The sequence below is a fragment of the Gracilinanus agilis genome, chromosome 1 (genome assembly GCF_016433145.1).
Source record: "Gracilinanus agilis isolate LMUSP501 chromosome 1, AgileGrace, whole genome shotgun sequence".
NCBI lineage: Eukaryota > Metazoa > Chordata > Mammalia > Didelphimorphia > Didelphidae > Gracilinanus > Gracilinanus agilis.
Window position 1 is genome coordinate 543,997,294 of NC_058130.1, and position 15,652 is coordinate 544,012,945.

General features: G+C 34.3%; 1 protein-coding gene across 1 annotated transcript in view; it reads left to right on the forward strand.

The window, feature by feature from the left end:
* Positions 1-15,652, forward strand: part of ROCK1 (Rho associated coiled-coil containing protein kinase 1) — a 161,810-nt gene that overhangs the window by 55,551 nt on the left and 90,607 nt on the right. The window contains exons 2-4 of the mRNA XM_044666645.1: positions 908-989; positions 12,415-12,515; positions 15,340-15,477. Coding sequence (XP_044522580.1) covers positions 908-989; positions 12,415-12,515; positions 15,340-15,477 — 321 coding nt within the window. The remainder of the gene's footprint in view (positions 1-907; positions 990-12,414; positions 12,516-15,339; positions 15,478-15,652) is intronic.

A 15,652-nucleotide genomic window follows, 5' to 3' on the forward strand; every position in this document is an offset into this window, starting at 1 on the left:
ATATATATATATATATATATATATATATATATATATACATATATATATATATATATATATATACTTAGGAGTAATAGTAATTGACATTTAAATGCCTCTTTCAGGTTTGCATTATGCTTTAGATAGTGCATACAGCCTTACCAGAGATTGCCAAGCTGAAAGTAGATAAATACTCTTGGGCAAATTGTTGAGATGAATTTTAAGTTCAGGTACCAGGTGAATTATATGATCTCCTGATCTCCCTTTATTCTCTTAGATTCTGTTGATTCTTTTTTTAAGTTATCTCATCTATATTATCTCATGTTAATATCATTTGAGTCTTATTTTTTCATTTGACAAAGAAATTAGAGTTAGTAAGAGGTTGACCATTTTGGAGCTGAGTTGTACCCAGATTTCTTTTGACTCTAAATCTAGTGCTTTCCATGATTTAAGTTGTTAAGTCTTATACAAATTTAAGATACTATTATTAAAGTACGTTGTAAATGTTGAGGTAGTTATAAAAGAAGTCACAATTCAACAATTGCTAAATGAAATCAGCAAAAAAAGTGTGGCATAAATAATTTCCAAAGGCAGACTGTGAAGAAAAGTGTCATAGAAGTAATTTCTTAGCAGTGATTTCTTAGTAGTAATTTCTTCTTGTGTTTGAATTTTTGAATGGAAACTTCTACTAAGTAAGTATCCATGCACGAAAAATTATTTCAAGGTAACTTTCCATTTCTTCTAATACAATGCACCCCAAATCCTTGCTGTTCATAGTAAGTAGTTAGAGAATCCTTAAAATGAAAGAAAAGAAAGACATTTACAAAGCATTTGTCATATATTTTAAATATGAATGAGTAAAATGTTTTATTTAAAAAGTCAAGAAAACTGATCCCCTCCCCTCCTTTTTTTGTTTTGTTTTGTTTAGGATGGATTGGATGCTTTGGTATATGATCTGGATTTTCCTGCACTAAGAAAAAACAAAAATATTGACAACTTTTTAAGCAAATGTAAGTAATCAGTATAATAAAGACATAAATATAACATTTTTTATTTAAAAACTAATCTTGTATGATATTATTCTTTGTACTCTGTGGAGTAACACACTTGTTCATTAAAACACACTTGTCCATTAAAGCTTCCAACATATGATTAAAATCAGAAAAGAGGAAGATCATTTTATTTTTTATAATATTTATAAAAAAGTATGTACTTAAAAAGATAGAATATCCTTGCTAAAATGGAAAGGATTTAAAAAATTAAAAACTGTTTATTTTATCCTTTCATAGGATTCTAGCTATACTTATCTTCTATTACAATAGATTGTTGAGTTGCATCAGCTTTAATTAGTAATAATGTCTAAAAAATTCTTGAAAAGATCCCTCTTTCTAAAGGGTTGTAACATAGTCTGGTGTATCATTTTTCAGTATGGCTGAAAAACTTGTCAAAAAATTGGCATCAGACTCTCAATGGAATAGATTTGATATTTACTTATGGGCTTTTTTCTTTTGTACTAAGACATAAATGCTACTTGCAGAGTTAATATGGAATTTTAACAGTTATATACCCTACTCTGTTAGAACTATTGAGACAGTGAGAAAACAAGGATAGAGCTCTGTGATTCAGGAAGGCAAGAATGAAAATCCTCTGACAGTTGCTGGGCAACTTCTTTCTACTTTATGTTGCTTATGTGTAAAATGGGGACAATAAAAGCTCCTACTTTACAGGATTGTTGTGAAGATCAAATAACATAAAGCATTTTGCAAACCATAAAGCTTTGTGTTATTGATTTACTTTAACTTTTTATTTAAGGTATTATCTTTGATTTACAAAGCCCTATATAAATTCCATATTTTTATACTTATTGGATAAATTAGCCTCTATTTGACTAAGGTATTCCTTGCTTTGTACGTTGCAAATAATAAAAAACAGTAAAGTGCTTAATCTATACTAAGCTCTGTTCTCTGACCATGGAATACAGACTCAAAAATAAAAATAGTCCTTGTCCTCAAGAAGCTTACATTCTATCAGGAGAGACTTAAGTTAAGTGTAAATCTTTTATTGTCTAGTCTCCTATGCCATCCACTATCCCTTTTCAATAGAGACCCATGACTCTTATGACTGACTGACTTGACTTGGAAAACAGACATTATACATTGGTAGCTCCCTATTTTCTCTTTTCTGTAGCTCCGAACTCCTCTAAGGTCATCCCATTAATTCTGTTTATTCTTCTCTTTAAAAGAGAGGTGACTTTCTAAGGCTAACTTCTCTATTTGTGCCCTTTATTCCATGTCTGGGAGTTTGTCCTTTTGACTTTCTTTACTGTTGCAATAGCTTCTCAATTATCTTTCCTACTGCCTCATTCCTCTTTTCAATCCATCCTCTCCAAAGCTGCTAGAATATCCTTTTTAAATAATCAATGTCTGACCCAGTCTGACCATGCCACTCTTGTTCAAGAATCATCAGTGCTTCTCTATTAACTCTAGGTTAAAATAAGATCTCCTCTGACTTAGCATTTAAAACTATTCCCATTTGAACACACTCTCTCCTTTTTAACCCTTATTTCACATTATCCCCCTCCATTTACTCTTTTGTTCCAGCCAAACTAGTTTGCTTATTCTTAGAACTCAGTATTCCATCTTCTACTTTCATGCTTTTGAAAAGGCTTCTGCATTTTGGAATGTATTCACTCCCTATCACTACTACTTAAAATTCTTTAAGGTTCACCTCAGATGCTACCTTTACTTCATGAAGCCTTTCCTTTCACTCTAAGTCATTAGTTTCTCTCATTTGTCTGATTATTGTCTATCTCTTTACATTCTTTGTAAAATGTATGCATCTTAAGTACAGGAACTAGTTTTCATTCAAAATCCAAGGTGGCCTAAGCCTGAAAAGTGGAGGTCAGCATAGGAGCCTAATCAATTTGGGGTAAGACCAAACAAATTCAAACACCCCACCTAAAAGCACATTGAGGAGTGGAGTCTGACCCTCACACAAATCCTCAATTCAGTAACTAAACAATAAGAGGTAAGGAATCCAACTAAGATGCCTATAAATTTTTTTCATGAATCTAGAAATTCTCCCAAACGAGAGAGTAACTGTAATAACTTGAAGCAGAGACTGAAATGAAAAAATAGATTTTCCACAAAGACTGTATGAATATCTAGAAGAAGTGACGCAAGACATAAAAAATAAAATAGAAACTCTGGAGCAAAGAATCGGAGAATAGTTTAGAAGAGAAGGCTTTTAACCCTCACCTAAGTAATGAATAAGATTCAGTTTTACATGAATAGCAATAATCCCAAGCATTTAAGATTATTTTTGGGCCAAAGATCTATTATGGTACATCTAATCTGTTCAACTCTGATAGAGCTATACTGATCAGTAATAAAGGCATAATCCTGGAAAGTAGGCTAAACATTTACTTCATAGAGTTCTCAGTAGACCATCATCAATCCATGCTAAAACCATTGACTTACATACCTTGGGTTGAAGTCAATTCTTCTCTAACCAGACTTCTTCTTCTTCTTCTTTTTTTTTTTTTTTTTTTTTTAAATTTTTAACCCTTACCTTCTGTCTTGGAGTCTTTATTTTGTATTGGCTCCAAGGTAGAAGAGTAGTAAGGGCTAGGCAATGGGGGTCAAGTGACTTGCTCAGGGTCACACAGCTGGGAAGTGTGAGGTCAGATTTGAACATAGGACCTCCTGTCTCTAGGCCTGGCTCTCAATCCACTGAGCTACCCATCTGCCCCCTCTAGCTAGACTTCTAAATGAAGAAGAGTTATCAGATGCCATTAGGTTCCTCTCATGTGGTAAAGTGTTTTGAGCCAATTCCATCCCAGGAGAGATATCTGCAGGGGTCTGCTAGTCATACAGAAGCTGACTAAAATCTTTCAGATTATATGGCAAGAAGTTATTCTCCAGGAGAATGTGAAGGAAAAGGAAATGGTAACAGTCACAGTAGGGTCTCTCAATCATTGATGGCAAAATTCATGCCAGAGTCTTCCTTAATTGTCTGAGCCTTCACCTAGAAGATGGTTATCTATGTAAGAGCCAGTGCGGCTGAGGAAGAGTTAACATGATATTTGCTTCCTGATCACTCTAGGAGAAATGCCAGGAGCAGAACAAAGGTCTTATTACAACATTCACTGACCTGACTAAGGCCTTTGATGGTGTCAGTTATATGAAGGTTTGTGGAAGATCTTGAAGTTTCTTTGCTCAGAGAAGTTTATCAGTATCATACACTAGTTTCATGATGGCATGCTTGCATGTATTCTGAATGAAGGTGATGTTTTCATCATTTCCCAGTGGAATGAAGCAGGGCTATGTGCTTGGCCCCGTGCTTTTTAGGATGATGTTTTCTGCAAAGTTGTAAGATGCATTCAGGGAGGACAGAAATGGCATCAAGGTCAGCTGTCAAACTAATAAAAGGCTATAAGTCAAGACTAAAGTTGAGGGAAAGTGCTCAGCTTTTTCTTTGAGGATGATTGTGTACTCAATGCAGCCTCTGAGGCTGGGGCACAATAGAGTATGAATAGTTTCTTGCTTTTTCTGCTAATTTTGGCCTGATGGTTAACACCAAGAAAATGAAGGTTCTTCACCAGCTAGCACCACACCATCCATACATAGAACCACTTACTCCCTTTTCCCCCTTTCAGTTTGGTTTCCTTCCCTAACATTCCACTGAAATGTCATTCAAAGGTTACTAGTGTTTTTCTTGCCAAATTCAATGAATTTTTCTTATTGTCTCTTTCCTCTTTGACCTCAAGTTAACATTTAACATAGACAACTCACTCCTTGAAGCTTATTGTTCCTTTGGTTACTATAACATTACAATTCCCTGGTTTTCCTCTTCTGTCTTTGATCTGTCTTTGCTGACTTCTTTTCCTTTTCTTCCTTCTCCTGGTAATTGTGGAGTGGTCCCTTTTTGTGGCTTTGTCTTCAGCTGGGTGTTCTGCATTCTCTTCTCTTTAGAAGTCTTTGCTACTGTGACTAAAACTATCACTTCTGAGATTGAATCTCAAATCCTGATTCATAACTCCAGTTGCCTACTTGGATGTCCCTATGAATTACATTATAACTGAATATTTTAGTCTTCTCATATCACCTTGTACCCTCAGCTTTCCTCCCAAAATAAACCCTACTTGTTTATCTAACCAACAATTCCACCTTTATTGAACCAAAAATAGTTAAATTGAATCGAATTAGTATTGTCACTTTTTAAGAGGTTCTTAGCTAGAAATGTTACTTTTAATTTGTTGTTTTCCCCTATCCCCTATATCCAGTTCAATTAAAAAAAAATTAAGTACCATATGTGTGCAAGTCACTGTACTGATTATGATACAAGGATGAAGTCATTGCCTTCAAAAAACTTACTATATAGTGAGATTAAAAGTTGAACGAAAGGAGTATACCTTTTCCCTGAATTCCAGTATTGTACTGCCTCCTTACTGTTGGAAATTTCTGCCTGGATGATCCACTTCCATTTCAAATTCAGCTGATTTTCTTGTTAACTCTTTTTTCAGACCTCTCTCTGTTGGGGGCCATTTTTTTTACCCTTTTAATGTTATATCCATCACCAATTCTGTTTTAATTTATCTTCACAGATCACTTGTTTTCCCTCTATTTTGTTTCATACAGTTTCAGTAGTCTTTTTTTAAGGTTTTACAAATTCTTAGATTTCATAATGATTTTCCTGCTTCTTTAATTTATCCTTTATCCATATACTATGATAATCTTCCTAAGGAAAAGATCTATGTCCTTTTTTGAAGATTTTTTAAAATAGGGTTAGTATTCACTTCCCAATAAAATTCTCCACTTTAATACCTTCTCAAAAAAATTAAGGGGGGAAAAATCCAATACAGTAATTTTAAGTAAGAATACTTATAACTTTTCATTTTTGGAATTTACTATTTAAGCTTTAATTATTTGTAATCTATGTCATCCATTGTATTTGACTTAAGTATTGTCTTTCAGTGTTGTCTTAATTTATGTTGTAGAAGTTGTAGTGTATATTATCCTCTTGGTTCCGCTTACTTTACATCATTTCTTAGAATTTTTACTATGTTTCTAAGGATTCTTATTAACTTTACCCTTTGGTCAATATTGTTTCACTAAATTTAGGAATCTCATTTTAAAAAGTCATTAATTGTTGTGCATAGAACTATAGAACACCCTTTTGCAATGACAAAAAATAAAGTAGAAAATAAATTAGATACCCATTGACAGGGAAATGACTGAACAAATTGTAGCATTTTAATGTAATGATAATTGTGTCATAAAAAATTAAATGATAGGGGGCAGCTGGGTAGCTCAGTGGATTGAGAGCCAGGCCTAGAGACGGGAGGTCCTAGGAGGTCCTAGGTTGAAATCTGGCCTCAGACACTTCCCAGCTGTGTGACCCTGGGCAAGTCACTTGACCCCCATTGCCTACCCTTACCACTCTTCCACCTATAAGTCAATACACAGAAGTTAAGGGTTTAAAATAAAAAAAATTAAATGATAAATGAAAGGAATTCAAAGAAACATCAGACAACTTGTATGAACTTTTGCAAAGTGAAGGAAGCCGAGTATGCAGAATGACCTAATAAAGCAAACAAATGCATCCTCTGATTAATTATGACAGGTTTCCATCCTAGAAAAAAAATTGATGAAACATACCTCTTTCCTATTTGTAAAGACTTGGGGAAACAGAATAGTAGATAGAGTGCTGAACTTGGAGTTCAAATCCAACCTCTTTGTGTGACTTTGGGCAAATCACTCAATAACCTTTGTTTGCCACTAGAGAAGGAAATAGCAAACCACTACAGTATCTTAGTCAAGAAAACTCCATGGCAGAGGTCCACAGGGTCGTGAAGAGTCAGATATGACTGAAATGATTGGCCAGCAAAAATTTATTAGTGTTAGCATGATGGCATTTTTTTTATTTTTTAATTTATTCCAAATGTTTTACAAATCGAAACAAAACAAGCATTTCCATATATAAAGAAAAAGAAGATATTGCACAAATGATATCGAAGATCCTCCTATATGTTTAACTTAACTTTTTTGGTAATAGGTCCCATCCACTAGTGTCCCAACCCCTCTCTATCCTCCCTGTGTCATATCAGGGCATTATCATGGAGGCCAACATACATGTTCATATAAATTGAGTCTTTGATACGTCATCTCTCTGTTCCCTTTCTGGAGGTAACATTCTCAGTTTATTCTTCTAGTATTAATTCTGTGGATAAGATTCTCCTGATTTCATTGCTCATCATTTCCTATACTTCTTTACAGGTTTTAAAAAATCAGTTTGTTTATTGTTTCTTATTGTGGAGTAGTATTCCTTCACAATCATATGCTACAGTTTGTTTAGATATTCTCCAATTGATTTAAATCCCCCTCAGTTTCCAATTCTTAGCCACCACAAAGAGCTGCCATAAATATTTTGGAACATATGAGCTCTTTTCCTTTTTCCATAATCTCCTTGGGAAATAGTCTGGGTCTAAGGGTCTACAGAGAATGTAAGTCCAAATTGTTCTTCACAATGGTTAGATCAGTTCACAGTTCCACCAGCAGGACATTAGTTTCTGTCCTTGTTTTTCCACATTTCCTCCAACATTCGCCTGTGCCCTTTTTTCATTTTAGCCAATCTAATGGGTATGAGATATCTCAGAATTGTTTTAGTTTGCATTTCTTGAATCAGTGACCCTGGAGCATTTCTTCATATACCTATATATGGCTTTGATTTCTTCCTCTGAAAATTATTTGTTCATATCTTTTATCTTCTCAATTGAGGGTTGGTTCTTATAAATTTGACAAAGTTGATTATATATTTTAGATATGAGACCTGTATCTTAGGGGCTGTCTATGCAAATTTTTTCCCTGTTTTCTGTTTTCCTTCTCATCTTGGAACATTTGTTTTATTTTTATAAAACCTTTGCAATGAAATGTATTCAGTGACAACATTCTTGTAAAATTAATAATCCTATTATACGTAAGTTGTTGATGTTGATTTAGTTAAACTCTTGAAACTTAAGAGATGAATAGAAAAAAAAGTTTTGATTGCATTTGGTTGTGCAAATAGTTAGGGCTTGATATTGGGGATGGAACACAAGGGAAAAAGGAATGCGAAGAGTATCACTTTGTTTTTCCTCTCCTCTTAAGATCTACATAGGATCTAATCATACTGTCAAAATGTACTCCTATCTTTTAGGAAGGGAAGAAAAGAGGGTGTTCCAAATTGGTGTCAGCTCCTCTTTCCAAGATTAATAAGTCTTCTGCTGTTAATTGTTTTTCTTTGTTACAAGGGAAGATTCAATGTAGATGTTGTTATCGAACTAGATTTGTGATTTCACTTGTGTAAAAGATTACAAGGAAAATAAAATTCCTCTACTGCTGTAAATCAGTAATAGTTCTGCAAGTAGTCTTAGAGGGACTGAAGTCATATAGCTGTTTTTCAGAGGCAGAACTTGAACAGAAATCTTCCCTATTCTTAAGGCTAGCTCTGTCCTCCTATACTTGCTGTCCTCTTTGTAAAAAAAGACATAAGGTAACTATTCACCACTCATACACAAAAAAAGATAAATTATGAGGTTAAACTCTCCCCCCCCCCCATCCCCATCCCCATTTGCAAAAAAACAAAGAAAATGGTGTTAACTACAAATATTTTCATTGTATGTAATATTTCTGTCTTTACCATTTTGGGACTGTAGATCCAGTAATAGGTTGCTGAATTGAATTATTTTCTTGCATAATTCCATATTGTCATTTTATATTTTCTCTACTCCATGGTTAGTTATGGATTCTTTTATCCTCAGATATGCAAGATATAACTTTCCATTCCTTTGATTAAAAAAAATTTTTCTTAAACCCTTACTTTCCATCTTAGAATCAATACTGTGTTGTGTTTTGGTTCCAAGGCAGAAAAGTGGTAAGGGCTAGGCAAAGGAGAGGGGTTAAGTGACTTGCCCAGAGTCACACAGCTAGGAAGTGTCTGAGGCCAGATTTGAAAATAGGACCTCCCATCTCTAGATCTGGCTCTCAATCCACTGAGCCACCCAGCTGCCCCTCCTTTGATTTTTTTTTTTATGGCACTACTTTTTTATATTTGGATCATCTGTTAAATTGAACTTTCTTATGATATAGGGTTTTACTGTAAGATATTGACCTAAATCTGTTTTCCACCAAACATTTTTCTAGTGTAGTTTTGTCCCATTTGTTAGAAAGTAAAATAATGTGTTCTAAAGATTAAAGACTGATTGATCTAAATAAATTCAGCAAGAATTCATGAAATTCCCACTATGTACAAGAAATATTCAGATAAAATGAGGGGGAAAACATCTTTTTTTAAACTCTTTAGGTTTTGGTTCCAAGGCAGCAGAGTGGTTAGGGGTTAAGTGACTATTCAAGGTTACACAACTAGGAGGAAGTATCTTCAGTCGGATTTGAACCCAAGACCTCCTGTCTCTGGGACTGGCTTTCTATCCATTGAGCAACCTAGCTGCCCTGAAATCGTCATTGTTTTAAAGGAGATTTTGTTTTACGTAGAGTAATATATGTAAAAAAGATTTTTTAAGTGTTCCTCCTTATGAGAATGTGAGGAGAGAGTTAAAGATCCCCCTTAGGAGAATGGCAAGTGGGTGATGATTGAAGGGGGAAGTATTAATTCCCAAGATGTAGTGATAAGGGGACAGTGAATTACATAGGTAGGACTTGGGACAAACTGTGCAATGTCAAGGAAGCAACAGATGGAATCCAACATTCTGGGAATAAGTAGGGCAGTTTGGCTGGATCATTAGGTGGGTGAAGAGAAATAATATGCAATAAGCCTAGAAAAATAGGCTAGTGACATTGTGTAGGACTTCAAGTGCAAAGCTAAATATTTTATCTTAGTGACAGTGGGGAACCAGTGAAGATTCCTAGTCACACTTATGCTTTAATAAAGTCAGGATTAGGATGATAGATTTGAGGATCATCTGTATTTAAAACTGGGACCGAATCTGATTTTTCAAGGAAGATATTATAAAATGAGAAGGAGAATAGGACAAGTTTAGGGAGCACTTCTATTAAATATTTCAAAAGGGGAATAGGAGCCAGCAAAAAAGACAGGGGGCAGCTGGGTAGCTCAGTGGATTGAGAGCCAGGCCTGTAGACGGGAAATCCTAGGTTCAAATTTGACCTCAGACATGTCTTAGCTGTGTGACCCTGGGCAAGTCACTTGACCCCCCATTGCCTAGCCCTTACCACTCTTCTGCCTTGGAGCCAAAACACAGTATTGACTCCAAGATGGAAGGTAAGGGTTTAAAAAAAAAAAAAAAGACAAGACATAAGCAGATAGAGAACCAGGAGAATGGAGCTTCTCTGAAATCAAGGGAGAGAAGAATGTATTTAGTTGGAGGTAGTGGTCAACAGTGCCAGCTATAAATGCTTTAAAAATGCATATAAAAATTTCCCTACTTATATCTGAGAAGAAAAAACAATTAACGGTGACAAACTGGAATACTGGAGAAGGCTAACATCTGTCTTGAAAACCATTTTTTATGTTTTTAAACAGAAAATTCCAGTTAAAAGGGTTGTGTTTACAATTTTTGATTCACTAACTTGAATGTTCTTTTTAGAAATATATAGAAATAATCATAGCTTCCATTTACATAACACTATAATTTACGGAGAGCTTTCTTCTTTATCAAATATGAGATAGTATAAATGTTATTATCCTCATTTTGTATGTGAGAATACTCTGTGTCAGAGTTTGTGTAACTAAAGTTACAAATCTGTCTTTGCTGTCATGTTTAGTGCTGTTTACTTGACACCAGGCAGATAATATGTTCTGATTCTGGACAGTGAGTTAATGGTAACATTGATGATTTTTAATAGCTATGCTACATATTAATGGTTTATTAAGGGATGTTTTTAGAAATTTATTTTTATGTAGCACTTTCATTATGTTTTATAGTGCATACATACAATACACTATCACCCATAGGTGATAAACTTTGTCTGCATACATAGAAGCTTGTGTGTGCCTATGTGTGTGCATGCGCACCACCCTAACCCCCCTTCTGCCTCCCTAGATGCATACATACAGAGTGCTGGGCCTGAAATCAGGAACACTTAAATTCTATGAGATCAAATGTAACCCCAGATACTTAATATCCTAGTCAAGTCACTTATTTGCCTTAGTTTCTTCATCTGTATTATAATGAGCTGGGAGAGGAATGGCAAACCACTTCATTTATCTTTGCTGAGAAAAACCCAAATGGAATCATGAAACATCAGAAACGACTGAAAAATAACTGAACTGAACATATATGTGTATTGCATGTCTGTGTGTGTGTACATATATGTGCATATTTGGTTTTTTTTTAAAGTTCTTTTGAAGTAAAACAAGCATAGTGCCCTGTAACTTTTATTAGAATCTGAGGCTTAGGTTTAATAGTAGTTCTGTGTTTTGTACAACTCTGAAATATGAATCTTTTCCGTGTAATCTCATGCCAGTGTTGACCCATGTGGATTAAAATAGCCTTATTTTAATTCATGACCAAATTTGGAATTGGAATATCTGTCCACTGGGAATTTGTAAATTATTGTAGTTTTATAGCATGACAGGTTTATATAAATAATTACAGTGATTCCCACTGCTATTTTAAATTAAAATTGAGTTACAAATAGAGAAACATAATGAAACAAGTGCTGAAGATGCCAGATTAAGTTAATATTTCCTTTTCTTGTACCTGTAACATCTCAGTAGTTGATTTGTACCATTTAAAAAGATTTTTTAAAAGGTTTTAAATACTGGTTAAGAAGATAAAAATTTCTAGGGCAGCTGTGTGGCTCAGTGGATTGAGAACCAGGCCCAGAGACTGGGAGGCCCTGGGTTCAAGTTTGGCCTCAGACACTTCTTAACTGTGTGACCCTGGGCAGGTCACTTAACCCCCATTGCCTAGCCCTTACCACTCTTCTGCCTTGGAACCGATACACAGTATTGATTTTAAGACAGAAGGTAAGGGTTTAAAAAAAAATGATAAAAATTTTATCCCATTGACTTAGAGCAGAGGTTATTACTTTTTTTGCTTTATTGATTTAAAGCATTTTATCTTTAATTCCTATTCATATTTCATAGTAAATTAATCTTCCAAAAACTTTTTTTGTCTTCTATTTTCTTGTATTTGTTAGGGCTAAAATTTTACTATGTTACTGTTTGGTAGGCAGACAAGAAATTGACTTTTCTAATAATAAAAACTTTAAAATATTCCTTTTACCTAATTTTTATATATTGTATATCATGCCATGTATTATGTTTATTAAACAGAAATTTAATATATTTATTAAATATAAATCTGTCTTTTGTTTTGTTACATTTTTTATTCCCTAAAAACTTGAATGTGGAATGGAAAATGGAATAAGTGAAATTAAAAACAATTAATATTTCTAACCTTTTCTCTTTACACAGATAAAGACACAATAAGTAAAATTAGAGATTTGCGCATGAAAGCTGAAGATTATGAAGTAGTGAAAGTGATTGGTAGAGGAGCATTCGGAGAAGTGCAATTGGTAGGTTTCTTCAGAGCTTAAGGATGATATGTTATTTTGTTAACAGTGCCTGTATCTCGGTGATTTTTTTTAAATTTGAGTATTGAATTATTTTGGAAAATTATTATTTTGAATTTTGGTAGCCTACTTCCTGAAAAAATATACAAATTCTAGGGTGAAATTCAACCTTCAGTATTGTATTTTTCATAGAAAACTCATTTGATCTGTGCATGAGGATAGAAGGAATTAAAGATTCAAGAATCGAATCATCCCTTTAGTAAGAATTGAGTATCTCATGAGGTTCTATATAGCCTATTTAGATACAAATGGGAGGGATATAATGCTATAATTTTCTTCCTCTTTGCTTCTGTTTACCCAGCCTTGTGACATGCCTCATTGAGTCCTGGTCTATCCTTTATTTCTCTTAACTGGGTCTAAGTTGCCAGGCGTTTGCCTGGCATGGTAATCTTAGTGGTTTGCTAGGTTATTTGCCTTCATAGCCAGTTATCTTTCAAATGACAATAAATTATCTGCTGTCTTTTAGTATACATGTTTTTATATATAGGGTTTTTCTCATGGTATTGAATTTCTTTTGGTAGATTTCTTTGAATACTCACTTATACCATCTTCCTTTAATTACTAAAGATCTAATCTAAGATAGATAAAGCATTTTTTATGAATCTTTCTATGTGCTAGGCACTGCTAAATTCCAGCATTACAATTATAAGCCAGCATTCTAATTTAGCCCCTTAGGCTAAATATTACCATTTTCTTTCAGTTAGAGATCAAGTACAATTTCCTATTTCTTCCTCTTACAGAAGAAATAATTTTAAGAAAATTGGAAGTGGGTAGATTTCACAGATTTTGGAACAGTGCTAAAGAATGACACAAGGAAAACAGTAAAAATTATTTCTGATAAGTATATTTTTAGAGTAAAAGTCCAGGAGTTCATGTAACTGTTGTACATGGATTTTTTTCTCCCATCCTCTTTTATACTTTGATTTCTCTTTTTCTCTCAAAACTTCTTGAGATTCTGCTGCCAAGGGGCAGCTAAGTAGCATAGTGGATAGAGCACCAGACCTGGAGTTGAGAGGACCTCTGTTCAAATGTGACCTCAAACACTTTCTATTTGTGTGACCCTGGGCAAGTTATTTAATCCCAGTTGCCTGTTCCTTACCACTCTTCTGCCTTAGAATCAACACTTAGCATCAATTTTAAGCCAGAAGTTAAAGATTTTTAAAAAAATGCTACTGCCAAACATGTTAAGAAAAGAACCTTTACTTCCTGATGTAGTCCGTTCCATTTTTTAATAACTATTTGTTAAGGAGTTTTTCCTTTATCAAGCTGAAATTTGCCTCTTTCCAACTACTACCCATTGCTTCTACTTCTTAACTCTTGATTAGAACAGGATAAATGTAATCTCTTTCACATGACAGCCTTCCTAGCACTTGAATATTACTATCATATTCTTCCCAAGTTCCATGTGGCATAGAACCACTTTGAAATGCTGGTTGATTGATTCAAAGTCCTTGACCATTCTTATTGACCACCTGGATATTCTTCTCCTTATCAGTTTTCTTCATAATATGTGGTGTTCGAATTGGGGGGGCAGCTGGGTAGCTCAGTGGATTGAGAGCCAGGCCTAGAGACGGGATGTCCTAGGTTCAAATCCGGCCTCAGACACTTCCCAGCTATGTTACCCTGGGCAAGTCACTTGACCCCCATTGGCCCACCCTTCCACCTAGGAGCCAATACAAAGAAGTTAAGGGTTAAAAAAAAATGAAAATGAAAATATGTGGTGTTCAAAACTCTATAGAATACTTGAAATATTTGATCCAAAGTAACACTCCCTTGGATATTATGCCTTCCTTAAAACAGCAACTAAGTTTGTTGGCTGCCATATCACACTGTAGGTTCACTGAGCTTGGAGTTCAGGAAAACCTTCAGCCTTTCTTTGCACCACTTTTTAGCCAAGCTTTCCCCATCTTGTATTTATCAAAGTGATTTTCTTTTATAGTAAGGAGACATACTAAATTTCCTTATTGTAATTCACTAAATGTTCTAGTCTTTCAAGATCTTTGTGGAACCTGACTTCATCATCCAATGTTGATTCTCTTCCACCTTTGGGTCAACTGCAGATTGAGTAAAGAGATCTTATATGCTTTTTATCCAAATCATTGATAAATAGCATAGGAACTACCAAGTATACAGATATTTAGGCTCTTTTTCTGGAGTCTTCCTACTAATCTATGACAAACCATTAGTGGTGATTCTTTGAGTTCAGCCAGGAATTCTGATTAGAAGCATAAAAATATATAATCTAAATTGGAAGCTAGCCTGACTAGTTCCTTTAATGAAGAAATGGTGTAATTCATTGAAACAGATGATGTTTTTTCTTCCAAAAGGTCTCATTTTAGAAATAAGAAATAAAATAATACAGAATAGGCATCAAAAAAGGGGGGTGGGGTGGAGGAAAGTGAGTATATGGAGATTGATTTGTCAGTTTGATTCCTTTTTTACTTATACTGATAATTTTACTTGGATTTTACTTTTTGTTTTTTTGTAATAAATTGTATCGCACAGGGCAATAGTCAGACGTTGTCAGAAGTTAATGTAGATAAGATTCTGCTTTTTTATTACTTAAAGTGATTAAATTTAACACAAGTTGTTAAATATGTATTTCAGCGATAGGAGGGAATAATTAAAGTTTCCTAGCTGTTTAAGAAACTTTTTTCAAGTTGAAATATTCATCACTCATTTAGTGAATCGATATACTTGATTATTGTGATTTCTGAAAATTATGTAAGATGTTATAATTAGTTAAAACAAAATCTTTGTTTTAAAGGTAAGACATAAATCCACCAGGAAGGTGTATGCTATGAAGCTGCTCAGCAAATTCGAGATGATTAAGAGATCAGATTCTGCTTTCTTCTGGGAAGAACGAGACATTATGGCTTTTGCTAACAGCCCCTGGGTGGTTCAGGTATAGTTATTCCACTGTTTTATTTTGTTAAAGAATAAATGTCTTATTAGGGAGGGAGAAAGAATATAGAAAGAATGGGGGAAAACGCAACTTATTAAAACACTATTTATGTGCCAGCCACTATACTAAGCACTTTACAAATACTGTCATATTAGATCCTGACAACAACGCTGGG